We start from the raw sequence: 15,377 nt of genomic DNA on the forward strand, positions 1-15,377 counted from the left end.
GTAGAGGCTAGAGGAAGGGGAAAGCTTGTCCATGTTCTTATTGCAATTCTCCTCACAAGCAGCAGGGGGGTTCTAAAAAAAGACAAACTGCTCATTTAAAGGAGGCATTAGGCAAAATTTGTCAAAATTTTGCCAGATTAATCAGCTCTCAGTTAAATAGGTGGAGTTGAATAAGATCTGAATGATTTTTTTACTCTCTGAGCCCCCCCAGTTCCTGCCCATGTACACAAAGCTCTTGCCCAGAACCAACAGCGGCTCAACTAGAGTTAGCATTAGTAAGGACTGTCATGACATCACTTTCAAGTGCTCAGACTGCTTGAAAGCCAAGTTATAGCACAATAAACATGCAAAAACTCAGCTCATAATAATTCCTGAGTGCAATTGCTGTCTTTTTTCTTCATAATTAGCTCTTATGAGCACTTAGTTCCAGTGTTATCATGTTAGCATCTTTCGCATCACTAGCTAACAGACAGGCCATTCAGATGAGACCTGAGTGCAGTCACTGTCCTTTTTTCTTTGTAATTAAAACCGAAATGTATCAACTTGATTCGTTATGTAACACCAGTCATTCAAAACATTTAGAGCTTTATACAGATTGTGTTACATACCTGTCAAGAGCAAAGTCACTAATTCTGTGTGCTCTTCACCAGTAATAAATTACTCCATCTTGGAAAAGTGCTGCAAGTGTCTATTAAGGTTTTAATGCGTTTCTTCTAGTTATGTTTTTTCAAAACATAGTGATTTGTTTACTAATAGGAAAATTATCTGGCTGTGCTGCCCATTTGCTGATTTCAGACTGAGATGGTGGTGGGGTGGAGTGAATCGATGTTGGAGAGTGTCTATAAAATGACTGAAAGCAGTTCATGTAAACACAAACAGGCCTTCTGGACCATTTTCCAAATGGCTTTTCAAAGAGCCTCATAATACACTTGCACTGAGGCCGTGGCTTAAACCATTATTTTTTTTATCATGTTCTCCATATTTTACATATCCAGGTTATTTGTACAAGAACAAAAATAATCAAAAATGCTATAGGACATGTAACTGCATCACAACTAATTATAATTTGAAAGTGCACTGCATCAGTGGTGTTTACCAAGCGATATCTTTGGTTGAGCAGCTTTAGCCATATATACATTGAGGCATATGTTAAGATGCATTAAGTTAAGTTATGCCCACTCAGCATTCCTGCTTTCACCTACACACACACACACACACACACACACACACACACCCCTTAAGTGTGTGAGTCACTGAGTCCTCCTCTCCACACCTCTTTCTTCTCTATAAACACATACAGTATAAGCACATTAGAGCTGCCCTGAAAAGTCCCTCTAGGGCAACCACACTTAATTCTAAATTCTTAACTCACTTTCTCTGCTTCTAAGGAGATGTTGCTAAAGTACAATAGCGGATGGGGGTGAGCTTTGTGGGACATTTTTTTGCTGCCCGTCATCCCGCCAAGGCCCTCAGGGCTATCAGCCACTGCAGCACTTCCTAGAGCTTCGCCACCTTCACATCACACATTAGTAAAATGGACCATAGCACTCGCCTGTAATTAACGAGTTGATTATTCAAATGAAACGCTGTAGATGGTTCCCTCAAGCATACTGATACCAAAACACGCATTCACTCTGAAAAGAAGAATAGTCTGCTCCCTGATGCACAGACTTTCACAAGGTTAATTGTAATGGAGTAATTCCATATCAGGGAACTATCAGCAGCTCGCTCGAGACATGCGCCATCCCAGAGATCTCCTGAGGCTTTGCTTAGCCTATTATTGTTTTTATATCCTTCATAAATGGAAAACATTATCAATATTGTACCTCACAAGTTGCACTGTTGATGAGAGAGGGTGAATAATTCAATTGCTCAAAGAAGCTTATGAAAACAGACTGTGTGAAAAGGAAAATAAATGAAAAGCATGCGACATACAAGAGCAGAGAGTTGGAGTATAAAAGCAAAGCTCGGAGTCACATAGAAACCTGTGGTTATGTCAGCAGCAGGGGGCCATGCACTCCCACCGTGCCCATGCTTTCACCCTGCTATTAAAGCTTTGTCAGAAATCACAGCCAGTGCAGAGAGGTAGCTAGACGTAATCGAAGCTTCAGAGCACAACCTGCAACCTGCAAGATTAGCTACTCATCAGAGGCCAATTCAATAAATGGAAATCATTATCTAATAATGCTGGTTGTCTAAGAGCGGCAGGGAATGAGATTGACTATAGTTCTCAAAGAAGTGACTGATCCTGCCTATAATGAAAGATGTTACATTATGCAGAAAAACATGCATCTTTTACAGATGCAAAAAAGGACATGTTTAATACCTTGAAAAGAACAAACCTTTAATGTTAACACTTTTGAGACATTTGAAGCAATTCACATGTGCATTATGGTTACACAAATGTATGTCCAGGGACATGGAGGAGTTACAAATCCAGCTGTGCCAACAGTGCCCTCTACTGGCACTCAGAAAACAGAATTATACAGAAGTATCAAGCTGATGGCCATTAGGCCTGCAGGAAATGTCATTCATGCGACCTTGTGGCTGTAAATTCACAGATTAAATCATATTTTAATTAAATAAAATGTGGCTTTGTCAATTTATTCAGAGTCACAATTTCATTTGAAAAAAACAAACAAAACAAAACAGATTTATCCAGCAAAATTATAGTTTCAAGAAAAAATATTTACTAGAAAACAAGAGTCTGCTGTTTAGTAAAGCTCACAAAGAAAACATTTAATTTAATCACAAATCATAAAAATGCACGAAAAACTAAAGACTTTCCAGCTGTGGATTTTATTATTATTATTATTTACTTGTAAACTCACTGGCCACTTTGAACACCTGTAAACATACTCATTCATGCAATTATGCGATCAACCAATCACGTGGCAGCAATGCAATGCATAAAATCATGCCGATACAGGTCAAGAGCTTCAGTTAATGTTCACATCAAATATCACTCTAGGCTCCTGGGATTTTCACGCACAACACTCTCTAGAGTTTGCAAAAAACCATCCAGGGAGCATCAGTTCTGCAGGCAGAAACACCATGTTGATTCTCCTTATCAGAGGAGAATGGCGAGACTGGTTCGTGCTGAAAGGAAGTGCTGAAAGTAACTCAAAAAGCCACTCTGTACAACTGTGGTGAGCAGAACCTCTGAGGATACAGTGGACACTGAAGCTGGACAACTGAAGATCTCAACGTCGGCCAGTGAGTGGTAGATGAGTGGCAATATTCACAATGGGAAGTGTGGACCATATCGTAACTTCAAACACACACAGTTTTGGGACGTGGTGGTGATCCATGACTGGGTCATATGATGAGCTCTACAGCTTTACAGGCACAGTGTGTTCCTGTGGAAATGAAACACATTGATCTTTAAAGGAATTTTTCAGAGAAATTATAAAACACAATTTTCCTCTTGCCCAAAATGTAGTTAGCCAAGGAGATGGCTTCTTTAGTCTTGCACTGAAAAGTAATGGAAAGTTATCTCATCCAAAATCTTTTCATTTAATACATGACTAAAATTTAACAAAAAAGGAAAGATGAAAGACTTTGATGACTTCTGTTAACTGCATTAACTTTGTAGAGCCAGTGAAAAAATGAAGAAGTGAACATTAGACATTAAACATCAAGCAAAATTATCTGCAAATAGAATACGAAAAAGAAAATCTTAAAATGTGTAAAAAAAAATGCACAAACAGGCTGAATAATATTGTATGGTGAATATCTATTAATTTTTATGACACCTACAGTATATACTAATGTTAAAAAAATGATACATGATGTAAAATCACAGGTTTCATCATTGTCTCTGGTAACAAAACCTATTAGTCACAGCAAGCATAAATCATTAAATCATAAGGAATTTATGTGACTATAATAAAGTAACAAATATTGCTTTTTTTTCCCCTCAAAGCAGACTGAACTGAGGGAAAGCATCTTATACTGTGTAAAATACGCTAAACCCCTTGCGACTATCTTTTTCTTACCTTCTCAAAGATAGTCATCAAACACCTCCTCGTCTAGATTCTCTTGAGTCTCTTCTGTGATGACTGCGCAGAGAGAGAAGACATCTGAGAGATGAGTGTGTGCAATACTGAAGTATATTATCACTGGAGCAAGTGTACACTGTGCATTATTAATGCTAGGGAAAATTCACAAGCAGTGCCTTTGCTACAAATGGTGGGTATTAGCATATGTGTGTGTGTGTGTGTGTTTGTATGTGCATGTGTGTGGTTTACCTGCACACTCAGGTTTGGAGTTTGGTCTAGTAGAAGGAGGCAAGCTGAAAGAGCGACTTATGCGTGGAACATTGCTGTCAAAGCTGACACTTTTTGTCCGTTTTCGACACTCAACAGCCAAACGAGCACAGCAGTCCTTATGACAGCTAACCCCACACACTAGCAGTGTAGGAGAGACAAAGATGGGGGTCTTTTTTTAGCTTTTTCATTCTGTATTATTTGATTTAATTGTTCCAGTTTATTTTAGTTAACAACAACATTCATACCTCTGCATTTGTATCTTTGCTTGTAAAATCCCCACATCTAAAGAAACAACATGTTAGGTCAACATGACAATGTTATAACAGACGACAGAATGATGAAGAAACACATCCAGATATATACAGTTTAATAATAAAATGGCAGAATGGCATCAGTGTGCACACTGATGAAAAACATGAGGTTTGGGTGGCTGTTGAACAGGAAGTGAGAAAGCAGGAAGTGGTAAATGATCACACCCTTCTGCACCTCACAACTTCAACAACCATGAACAACAACAAAATCATACTCCTCCCACCTCCAAAACAGGACATGAGAATTCATAATATGTTTGAAGAAGAAATGAAACAAGATTATTTACACTTTGTTTGGTGTCCAGTGTTTGTTTTTTAGTTTTGCACAGGATCTAATGTGGCTGGAAAAATAACAGAAACCTAACTGACTCAAAATGTATTCAGTGATTACATGCACAAATCATCATATACAATACTTGGATAAAGCTATAAAATCAGGCTATGCAATCTCATTTTTAAATGAATTATCTTGTAAAATATTAGGTACAGTCTTCCATTTAAGAAAATTTAGCTTTAAAGTATAACCAAATTTCTAGTACAAAATCACTTTAAATTCTGGGCTGCATGGCCTAGGGGGCAGTGTAATTGTATTAAGAAAAAAAACCTGATTCTGCTAATCCAAGATGGCTGCCCCATAATGTTACAGCGCTCAGCTACATGGTGAAGTTTTGTTTAATGTTGATGCGTTACAGTAAGTCACAATGTAGGGGCAGGTTTTAGTAGGGCAGGACAGCATAAATACCAACACAGCCTCAAACAAAATTAAGGGGAGAGTCTATTACTCTTACTATTCTCTAGTGAATTTTTTGAGTAACCCCATAATACCTAGTTGAGATTTGACAACGTACAGTCATCCAGGATACAGCCTAGCAGCTCGTTTTGAACCCTTTTAGATTTTACATTTTACATTTGTTCAACAGCATTCGATACAGCAGGTGTGCTTACCAAAGAGCTAATATCAGTAACCAGAGATCCCAGGTTTCAATAAAATTCCAGTCTAACTACATCTCAAAAATCACACTAAAGGCCTGAAAAATTCGGGTATTAGAAAAGGAAGACAGTTTTTTTTTCTTTTTCTCAGCTTTTGCGTAGGAAACATGGTCAGCATAGTGCAGACACATTTCTGATGTACAGGCATTATCTACACCATAATTGTCCTTTCCCTCTCCTGAACTTAAATATATTTTGCAATATATCTTAATAGGAATGGTTCTGTACATCGTAGACACAGTGTATGTGCTTACAATTTGCATGTGTTTGGCAAATTAATTAAATTTAATTCCAATTACTAAAAATTAATTCCAATTATTAAAAAAAAAAAGATCTTGGCAGGCATGCAGTATTTTTCAAACCTAATTCTGCTCAAAACCCATGAACCTGGCAACCCTATCATTAATTACTGCCCTCTATTAATGCTTGTTGCAGTTCCCATTTTTGACCACTAGGTGCAATAATCAGCCTATGGCGCTAAATGAGGAAGTGAGAATGCTGCCCCACAATTGCGCATCATCTTGATTCCACAATAATCCAAAATAATCCACCTCACTGAACATTACTGAAGGACTTTATGCAATTTCTGGAAAATATTTATAGAAAATGTTTTGGTCAGAAAGACTTGTTAGCAACATTAGCTTCATAGCCTCTAAGCAAAACTGAGAAAGAAAAACTTGTCTGACTTGGCTTATCAACTGATTTGAGGTACATTTGAGGTAGAAAATTGGTTAAATTTATTTTGTTTTGTTCATTTCATTATTACTTTGTTCATTTATTCTCATTCTCAACTCTCTTATCTTATTCAAAATGTGTGTGCATACTCACAATGCCTGAGCAGTGCTGGCAGACTGTGGGCTTGAAGCAGTTCATGGCAGTGAATGTGTGCACAAAACCCATCTTACAGTTCACCATGGAGTTGGCCTTGGCGAAATACTCAATCATCTCCTCTCGGCTAATTCTACCATCCCTTTAGGCAAAAGACAGAAAGACAGAAATGTGAGGCTATTCTGTATAGTACATGTATCAAAATACAGGGGAAGAAAACCCCTGAGAAACCCGTCTGACTCAACTCACTGGTTTTGGTCAACGTCATCAAACTTGCTGAGGTAAGGAAAGTTGTTCCTGATGCTTTCAAACTCCTTTTGAGTGATGTAGCCATCCCCATCCGTGTCAAAGTTTTTAAATACAGACTGAAAAATAAAGCAGTGGCTCAGAATGTGCTGGTTCATTTTAAAAGAAATCACAAATGAAAAAAAAAATAGTCTTGGGTGAATAACCTGCCTCCACCATCTTCTCTATGTGTTTGTTGATGATCACTGGATCAGCCTTGGGTTTGATCGAAGACGCCCACTGCTCTATTAAAGGAGACTGTGGCTTTGAGCTGGATGCCTAACAAGCCAAAATAAATGGAGAAGTCAGTATAGCAAAATATAGCATGGCACTGATGGATTTGTACAAATGACTCATGCCTGAGGCCTAAAAAGAATAATTACAGGGTAGTAGTCCAATTTCCCAGCTGCAAGCGCAAGTAAGTGGGTTATGCAATCAAAATCAGTACATTAATCTGTCAAAACCATGTCATAAATGGTAGTAATTTGAGGCAAGTTTCTGTCATAAGGTTCTGATTGGTGCTTTATGAAGAACTGATACCAGTGGAAGGAACTCACTGATAATTTCAGGCTGCGTGGTTCTCTCTGCAGCGAAAGCTGATATATCTCTTCCTCTGTGTGGTACTGGTCCAGAGACACCTAAGCTCATTGTAAGAGAAAAGCTTCCATTATAATACACAAACAAACTTTAAATTCAGTGAACAAATCTTGTAATTGGTTAATGCTGCAAAATTTCAGGTCTTTGTATGGGAGATGCATTTCTGTTGCATGGACATGATCCACTCCATAATTCTCCTTTCCCTCTTCCAATCTTCAGAATATATCTTATAACAGAAATGGTTCTGTACATCATAGACACTCTGTCTGCACTATCACCTTGCCTTTGTTTGCAGAAATGTATTAGATTTAATTCCAATTATTTGCTATAAAACAAGAACTTGAAGACAGTGGAGTATTATTAATTTAGCCCAATTTGGAGCAAAAACCATGAACATGGCAACCCTTTGATTAACTGTCCTGTTCCCTGCTCCTTCTCCACTGAACGTTTTCATAGTGCAAGCACAAGGCAGCGTGATTCCTGCCCCAGTCAGGCCTCTGTTAGTGCTTGTTGCAATTCCAAAAGATAGCAGCTAAGTTGATGATCCTCGTCCTTAAGACCATGCTTGCACACTTTTTAGCCCTGGACTCACAATGAGCAGGTTGAGGAGATCTGGGTTGGCATCGATTTCAGGCGGTGTGGCCTGGATCAGTGCCAGCTCCTGCAGGATGGTGTAGAGTTGCTGTGTCTTGGTGAGGTTGACTCGGGTTTTCTCTGGGTCAGCCCAGTCAGAAAGGGCCACGTGAACAGCGATCAAGTCTTTCAAGTGCACACCCAGGATGGGGAAACGGAAGCCAGTGCACTCTGAAAAGCGCTGTCGATAGCGGCTGTAGTTCCCACTGGACGTGATCAACTCTACGAGCCCCTCAAACACCTGATAAAACGTAATGGAACTGTCAGAGATGTGACACTGTTAAATAGTCAGTGTGACAAAAGACTCAAAAAAATGGGAAGATAAGGAGACACTCCTGAATGGCCATGCCATGGGAAATACTGCATTTGTTGGCCTGATAACAGGGCCATTTTTTATTGGAAGACACTATAAAAATGTGCCTCCAACATGGGTATTCATTCATTTGCCATCATTTTCATATGGGAAATACAGCTATATTAGGAAAACCTAGGCTTTAGTGGTTTCATATGGATTTCTAAATAGTCTTTACCTTTCGAGCATCACTACTAATAAGAGCCTGAGTGTCTTTTAGTCTGGAGATGGAGCTGTTACTCAGTCCCCCTACCACTGCCATTAGAGTGTTAAAGTTCTGCAGCTCCAGCAACCTCTGAAAATAAACAAACATACAAACATGCAATATTAATGGGCCTGTCTTCTCAGAAGATGCCTAACTATGTCACCAGTCTTGATCTAACCTGAGCCACTTTAATGAAGTCGCCGATGACGGTGGCTCTCTGCTGGGCTGTAGGTTTACTGAGCACCATCATTTGGATCCACTGTGACACCTTGTTGAAAAGGGTGATGAAGCGCTCCAGGATGGGGTTATCTACAGTGCAGCCCTGCATCACAAAGCTGTGGTAGTCCTGGAACTGGAGACATTCAATTTTCAATAAAATTTCATTTTTTAGTGCCTTTACCAACAGATATTGTCACAAAGAACATCTACAGAAATCCAGATGTAGATTTAGAGCCCTAATGAGCAAACCATTGACAGTGGAAAGGAGAAACTCCCTGAAAAAACATGGGGAAGAAATCTTGAGAGGAACCTGACCTCATAATTTAATACTCTTCTACAACTCTATACTATAAAGTCTATAAAATATTTGAACTTGAGTGGTTTAGTCTACCCAACTATCATTGTATAACTAGCTAGCATGCATGTTGTTATCTGGCTAGCAAGATAAGTTAACTAGCTGGCATTAGTAGATAGTCAGTGTCATGCATTCTAAACCACATGAGTTGGCAATGGATTCATATGGCAGTTTACCACAGTTAGGAAATTGTGTGGTCCAATGTAGGTGTAAGTTATATCTATCTTTCTGAAACACTTTTCTGATAACTACTATATTTATTTATTGTGTATAATTTTAAGATCCTCCTATTTTGTCTTTACTTTCTTTGAGGGTGTTGAAGTCTTATTGTAGGGGTCAGACCTTCACAAACAAACCTTCCCAGTAATTGTCACACTTTTGCAGGTCTGGTTTGCACCTCACCAGGATCTTGCAGAAGGATTTGTACTCCATGTAGGTCAGGTGCTCGGCCAGGGTCGAAGAGTCCAAGTGGTCAAACAGCAGAGAGGTCTTACTCTTCTTCTGAACACTCGAGCACAGCTGCCGCTTCCACTCATATGATGGGCTGAAGAGAGCAATAGATAACATACATTAGCAAACTCATGTGGTCAGGCATGTGGTTAACATTTCATGATTACCTAAAATAGTAATAGGCCTACCCAAAACTACGAAGCTGCATGAATTGGTTCACTAGATCATTTATAGAAATAGTTCTCCATTGTTCTTATATTATTAGGTTGTTCGACTGGTTGCTTAAATTAAATGGGTTTAATTCAAACATTAACTGAAAAACAGTTAGGGCTATAAATAATGTCAACTTGGACTTGCTTTGTTGGTGGAATGTCCTGGAATGAAAAGCTCCAATAAATAGCATTTTTTTCTGGGGCAATTTAGCACAGCCAATCCACCTAAAAGAAGAAAATAGTTCCTGGTTCAAACCTGAGCTCAGGTTATTGTGTGTGGAGTTTCACATGTTCTTCTAATGTTCACATGGATTTCCTCTGGGTTCTCCTCCAAAAAACAAGGAGTAGGCAGAGTGGTTATGCAAAATTGCCCCTAGATGTGAATGTGTGCATATATTGGTCCCTGCAATGGACTAGCAGCTGATCTGGGGTGAATTCTTCTGCCTTGCATTCAGTGTTACCTGGATAGGCTCAGGACGTTCCACAACCCTGACCAGAATAAAGTGATTTCTGAAGATAAATGAATGAATGCAGCAGTTACTTAGATCTCCAGAACACACAGATATGTGGATAAATGATATGATGTTCATGTTAGGACTATATCCCTGTCCCCATGTGACTCTACACATAAAAAAAAAGGAAGTGGATGGCTGTAGTGTGCTGCCTGACTCACACACTGTCTATGTCTATGAGTAGACTACGCCTCACATCACCGTTCTGCTCAAGCAGCTGTTTCAGACAGCGGATCTGCTCAGCCAGCTCCGGGTTCAGGTCAAACTCGGCTGGGAACTCGCTCATCCAGTATCTGAGAAGAGGCGAGACAGCGAGAGGGGAAGAAGGAAAGATAGAGTGTGGAGCTTAGCAAGGCATGAAATAGGTCTCCATGCTACATGAAAACAATGAGAGCTTTGGGTAGTCTCACCACAGCCATTTTCTGTGAGCTGCGATGCTATAAGGGTGCATCAAACAGTACAAGCTTTATTTACAGGTCAGCAAACAAATTCGATTCTTGATTTGATTCTCGACTTACTTGACAAGATGACAAATCTGAGAGCGGCAACCAGCAGAGCAATTCTGAGACCTGTTATGCTGTTACGGTAAATCTCCATTTTGTCAGTGTAATTCAATACAAGAAAGGTGTGAAAAATGATCATGTGACAGTGCCAAGCATTTCTCACGGTGACAGCACCGATACATGACAAACTGCACGCAGTGCGAAAAACTTGACATCCAAGAGAGGTAAATTATGCCTTCCAGTCAGTTTTGATGTTAGGAGGATGAAGGATGGGGTGCAGACTGCAAAGTAAGTACAGATGCACATGATATCTTTTATGTGTTATGTCTGTTAATCATCACAGTAGTGGTCATTGCTATACTGATATCGCAGATAAGTAAATTACAAATAAGTACCTTAACTTCAATTTTAACTCTATGTATTTTTTCTGTGAGTATTTTGATAAATACTGGTATGATAAAAAAAAAAACACTAAATGTGGGGGCAGAATTTTAAAATTTGTATTATACCACAGCACTGTTGAATTCTCGACTCTGATTGGGCAGAAGGTGTTGATTAATTTTCTACAACAGCATCTGTGGCAATAGTTCTGGCTGCAAGGTTTATACTAACACAGGATCTAATACATACGTTATATACGTACATAATACATTTCTGTAGTAACATCTCATTCATAGGGAAGTGTATAGCAGATGCTACACATAATCTAAGCTTAATAACAAACAAATTAACGTGTTGTTATTTAACAAAGAAAAGTGTCTAATTGTTTATATGGTGACATTTTCTGTATTTTTATTGAAGGAGTCAATATAGAGGTAAAGCTGTAACTGACATGACAAGCTGCATATTTTTGTCTTCAACTTCAAGAGAGAGAAACAAAGAACAACAGATTTGAGAACAACTACTATAACGTAAGTGATAACAGGAACTAACCCATTTCAGGGACATTCCACAACAGTAAATGTAGCTATAAATAGTATGCCATGTCATTCAGTAATTCATTAAAAAAATTAGAATTGTTTGCTGAAAACACGTCAAGAGATGCTGTTGATGGAAAATAATCAACTTCAGGGTGGTAAAATTCACCCTGCTTTGCATCAGGCCACACATTTCTGCAGCTGTCAATAAAATATCTACTCAGAGGAAAACACCTGGCTTCCCCTGAAACAGACAAAACAAATGAAGTAGACCAGTAACCTCCAACCAGTCAGAACAAAGAGGTGTTCCTACTTGCATGTCAGTCATTTCAGAAAACTCCTTCTCTTTCACTAGAATTTAGTTTAACGAGCAAACATAAATATGTGTTTTGGGTCCGTTGTTTTGGATAGGACACTGGAGGTAAATGCTGTTTCAAAATCTCAAAATTGTCAATATCATTGGCTGCACCTTTAATTTTGGTAATAATTAATGTAGAACAATCTTTAAAAGTGACATCATTTGGTTGTTTAAATAAATTGTTCTTGATATAAATATATTGTTATCACAATGTGTGGCAGTCTAATGGCAATGTGCTATTTTTGTCCACATGGTGTAGAAAAGGATACTTGAGAAGGAGTTTCTTGGCGAAGTCAGTGGAGGAAATGTACCAGGGATGCATCATGAGAAACATCCGCACCGCTGAGGCATCCTTTAGCACTCCTTCATCATCTGTGAGAGAGAAAGAGAAAGAGCTTTGAGTGAGACTCAGATGCATGATCAAATTGTGACTAAAGTGTCTGCCCTCATATCTGTTCCTGAATTAATGAGAAAGACAAAACAGAATTTTGACTTGTTAGGAAAAGAGAACTTCATTCACACTGACACAGAAAGCGAGGGAATCCCTCTAATCAGCACAGAGAAATGTCCAGCCTGCATCTGAGCTGCTTGATCAGTGAGCTTACATGAGAGCGAGTGGGACTACTGACCGAAAGCTTTGATGCAGGCTTCCACCAATTCTTCCACGCTGGCTGACGGATCCGATAAAACGCTCTCCATCTTCCTTTGCCTCTCTCTCTCCCTCTGTCTCTCTCTCTCTCACTCTCTCCCTCTGCTCCTGTTTTCCGCCTCTCGATTTTCCACGCCTCTCTTTGATCTGTCTTTGTCACACTGCAAATACTGTATGGCAGAAGCGTGTGAAGCAGTGCAAACATTTGAAAATAAAAAGGGAGCTCAGAACAATTTATATGGGTATGAGCACCATGAGTAATTCTCATGCAACTATAAAAACTCCCACACCCTCACTTACTAGAGATGGCTGAGGTACAAATAACAGTGTATAGAAATAGCTAATAATAAAATAATAATAAAAGGAATATAACAATCAAAACACTACTAAATGCTATTTAATACTAACACAATAAGTCATACTCACTTTAAAGGTTTGTAGCAGAAAAATGATACGGTTATCCTATTAAAAATAAGTTTCCCCGATTTGTGAAAAAATAAGAAGAGAATGTACTTGAAAGTGTGAAAAACTAAAGACAAGCAAGAGCAGGGGTTCACCGTGATCACATCTGTGTCTTACACTCTGTTTCCGGCCTGTTGTGAAACCTACAGTCCTTGCATTTCCTGTTGTTAACCAAAGGGTTCCTTTCACACGTCCTCAACACAACGCCCTTAAAGCACCCAATACATGTCCATGTCGACTCACAAGAGACTTTTCAACACAACCTATGCCACTTGGTTAAAAGTTAAAACTATTACTATAAATAGTTAAAACTATTATTATAATCCTAAGATTGTTGTTTTGCTAAAACACACCCACTCAACCACTAGCATCTTGTCGGGTTGTACTTGTGCACAGGGGCGGAAAATACTTCAGTACTTAGTTTATATACTTAGTGTTATATTGCAGTATTTATACTTTACTTATGAAACTAAATACTCTTGTGTAATTACATTTTTGAAAAAAAAACATACACACTCCTTACATTTTTATTTAGACCTTTAAAGTACTTTTTACAAATCACAAAGGTCTTTTCTCTCTAGCCATTGTCTGCATGCTATATATCAATCAAATGGGCTCAATTTAGCATCCAGTCAAGTTCATCGGTGTAGAAAAAACGATCAAGAATCGTGTCAGAATCGTGTCATCTGCAGTGACCTTCTCAAACTACACAATGCAGTTAGTTTATAGGTATTCATATGTGTTTGCATATGGAAAAAAACACTGCTACAGTGTTGAATTTGAGGATAAGCACCCTGGACCTACCTCAATAAAATGTTCCAATATGGAGTATGCAAAGACTCGTCTCCTTTGCCTCCATAGAGGACATGAACTCCATCTAATCTGAGGTCAATTTTGCTAATTTGCTAATTGAATATACAGCATTAAACTAAGGTTGACCTGTTTTCTTTGCTAATACCAGGTTAGACTAGCATCAATTCCTGTAGCTAATACAATTGGCTAGGCAGCAAGTCAAATTCTAGCGAATGATAAATATTGGTTATTTACAGGATATTTAACTTCTGATTAATTAACTGGCAAAGTACTAGTGTTAGTCATGCATATCACAAGCAAAACTACAGAGACTGGCTGATGTTTTCAGGCAAAACAGCAGAGTTGTCTGTTATAGTTTTAGATAAGTAATAAAAGTTGCTTTTCACACATTTACTTTTTAGTTTTTAATGCTTCAGTACATGTAAAAGTGCTCATTAAGGCATTAAAATGCAATTTGCATCATTACAAGAGCCTAATCAGAAAATCCTTTAACTTTAATTCCATGCACCCCATCAGTGCAGATTTATTTCATCAACATTATTAAAATGTATGCAGTAATATTTTGTCTGTTTGTTGGAGCCATAGAGCTTTTTATTTCGGAACTTCCACTGACAAAATGCATTAGATCCCTGTAACATACTTTATATGCCAATATTATTTATATGCCAATGAGTTCCTGAGATTTGGGTTAAACTCGTTCAATTCAAGTAATCAGTCAAATTGGCTAACTAAAATTACTATGTAATAAATATAACTTTTAAAATAATAGGTTGTTTTCATCACTGTGCCTAAAGTAAAAAAAAAAAAAAAAAAAAATCACAGACATCACTTTAAAACCAAGTGAATATTTCAGAAACTACTGATCTCTCAAAAACAAAACAAAAACAAAACAAACAAACAAAAAAACATCCAGTGAGCAGGTGAGCGGTAGTTCTGCAGACATAAACGCCATGTTTATGAGTGAAGTCAGAGGTGAATGGGCAGACTGTTCAGAGGTTTTGGATAATTGCAGGTGTATAGGTGTTCCTAATAATAAAAGGGTCGGTGAGTGTATACTAGTGTATGTCATGTTCACATAATCTTCACAGTACTCTATATTTACATTTTAAACACCCACATTTAGATCTTCAGCCAATAAGAAGGTTCCTTTAAGTGGATACAGTTGCTCTAAGCTGCATGATGAGGTCTATTTGTTATTGAAGCTGCTTTAGGTCACGTGGGTGTGCAAGAGCCCCCTTGTGGCTGTGTAATGAAAGTGTTCAATGGCAGAAATTAAACACTGCAAATTTGAACTGTCCCAGGTTATTTGATGTCCCACTAGACCTGAAATGACCCTACAGGTTAAACATCATTAGGTAATAAAAGATGTTGTCCCAGTGCATGTTATAATTATTTCACTGCAGATGTCTTATTGCCTTTTAAGTAATATACGCTATGCAATTTATTACCCTTTAC

At 38.3% G+C, this 15,377-nt stretch overlaps 1 protein-coding gene across 2 annotated transcripts; it reads right to left on the reverse strand.

The window, feature by feature from the left end:
* Positions 1 to 2,318: 2,318 nt before the first annotated feature.
* On the reverse strand, positions 2,319 to 13,248 carry rasgrp2 (RAS guanyl releasing protein 2 (calcium and DAG-regulated)). Of its 2 annotated transcripts, XM_026938697.3 has the most exons (17): positions 13,074 to 13,248; positions 12,628 to 12,817; positions 12,268 to 12,370; positions 10,739 to 10,789; positions 10,382 to 10,513; positions 9,449 to 9,590; positions 8,651 to 8,824; positions 8,446 to 8,562; positions 7,875 to 8,156; positions 7,243 to 7,323; positions 6,857 to 6,964; positions 6,650 to 6,765; positions 6,401 to 6,542; positions 4,517 to 4,553; positions 4,251 to 4,409; positions 3,999 to 4,061; positions 2,319 to 3,359 (listed from the first exon to the last, which is right to left on the reverse strand). In XM_026938697.3, exons 2-16 carry the CDS (start codon positions 12,695 to 12,697, stop codon positions 4,003 to 4,005), a joined length of 1,773 nt encoding a protein of 590 aa, XP_026794498.2. In that variant the 5' UTR covers positions 12,698 to 12,817; positions 13,074 to 13,248; the 3' UTR covers positions 2,319 to 3,359; positions 3,999 to 4,002. The 2 variants fall into 2 exon arrangements, 1 of the variants encoding a protein (XP_026794498.2); XR_008304041.1 differs by lacking the exons at positions 2,319 to 3,359; positions 3,999 to 4,061 and adding an exon at positions 4,870 to 4,923 and having other exon boundaries at positions 4,269 to 4,409.
* Between the last annotated feature and the right edge of the window lie 2,129 nt (positions 13,249 to 15,377).

Source organism: Pangasianodon hypophthalmus, chromosome 15, assembly GCF_027358585.1.
Source record: "Pangasianodon hypophthalmus isolate fPanHyp1 chromosome 15, fPanHyp1.pri, whole genome shotgun sequence".
NCBI lineage: Eukaryota > Metazoa > Chordata > Actinopteri > Siluriformes > Pangasiidae > Pangasianodon > Pangasianodon hypophthalmus.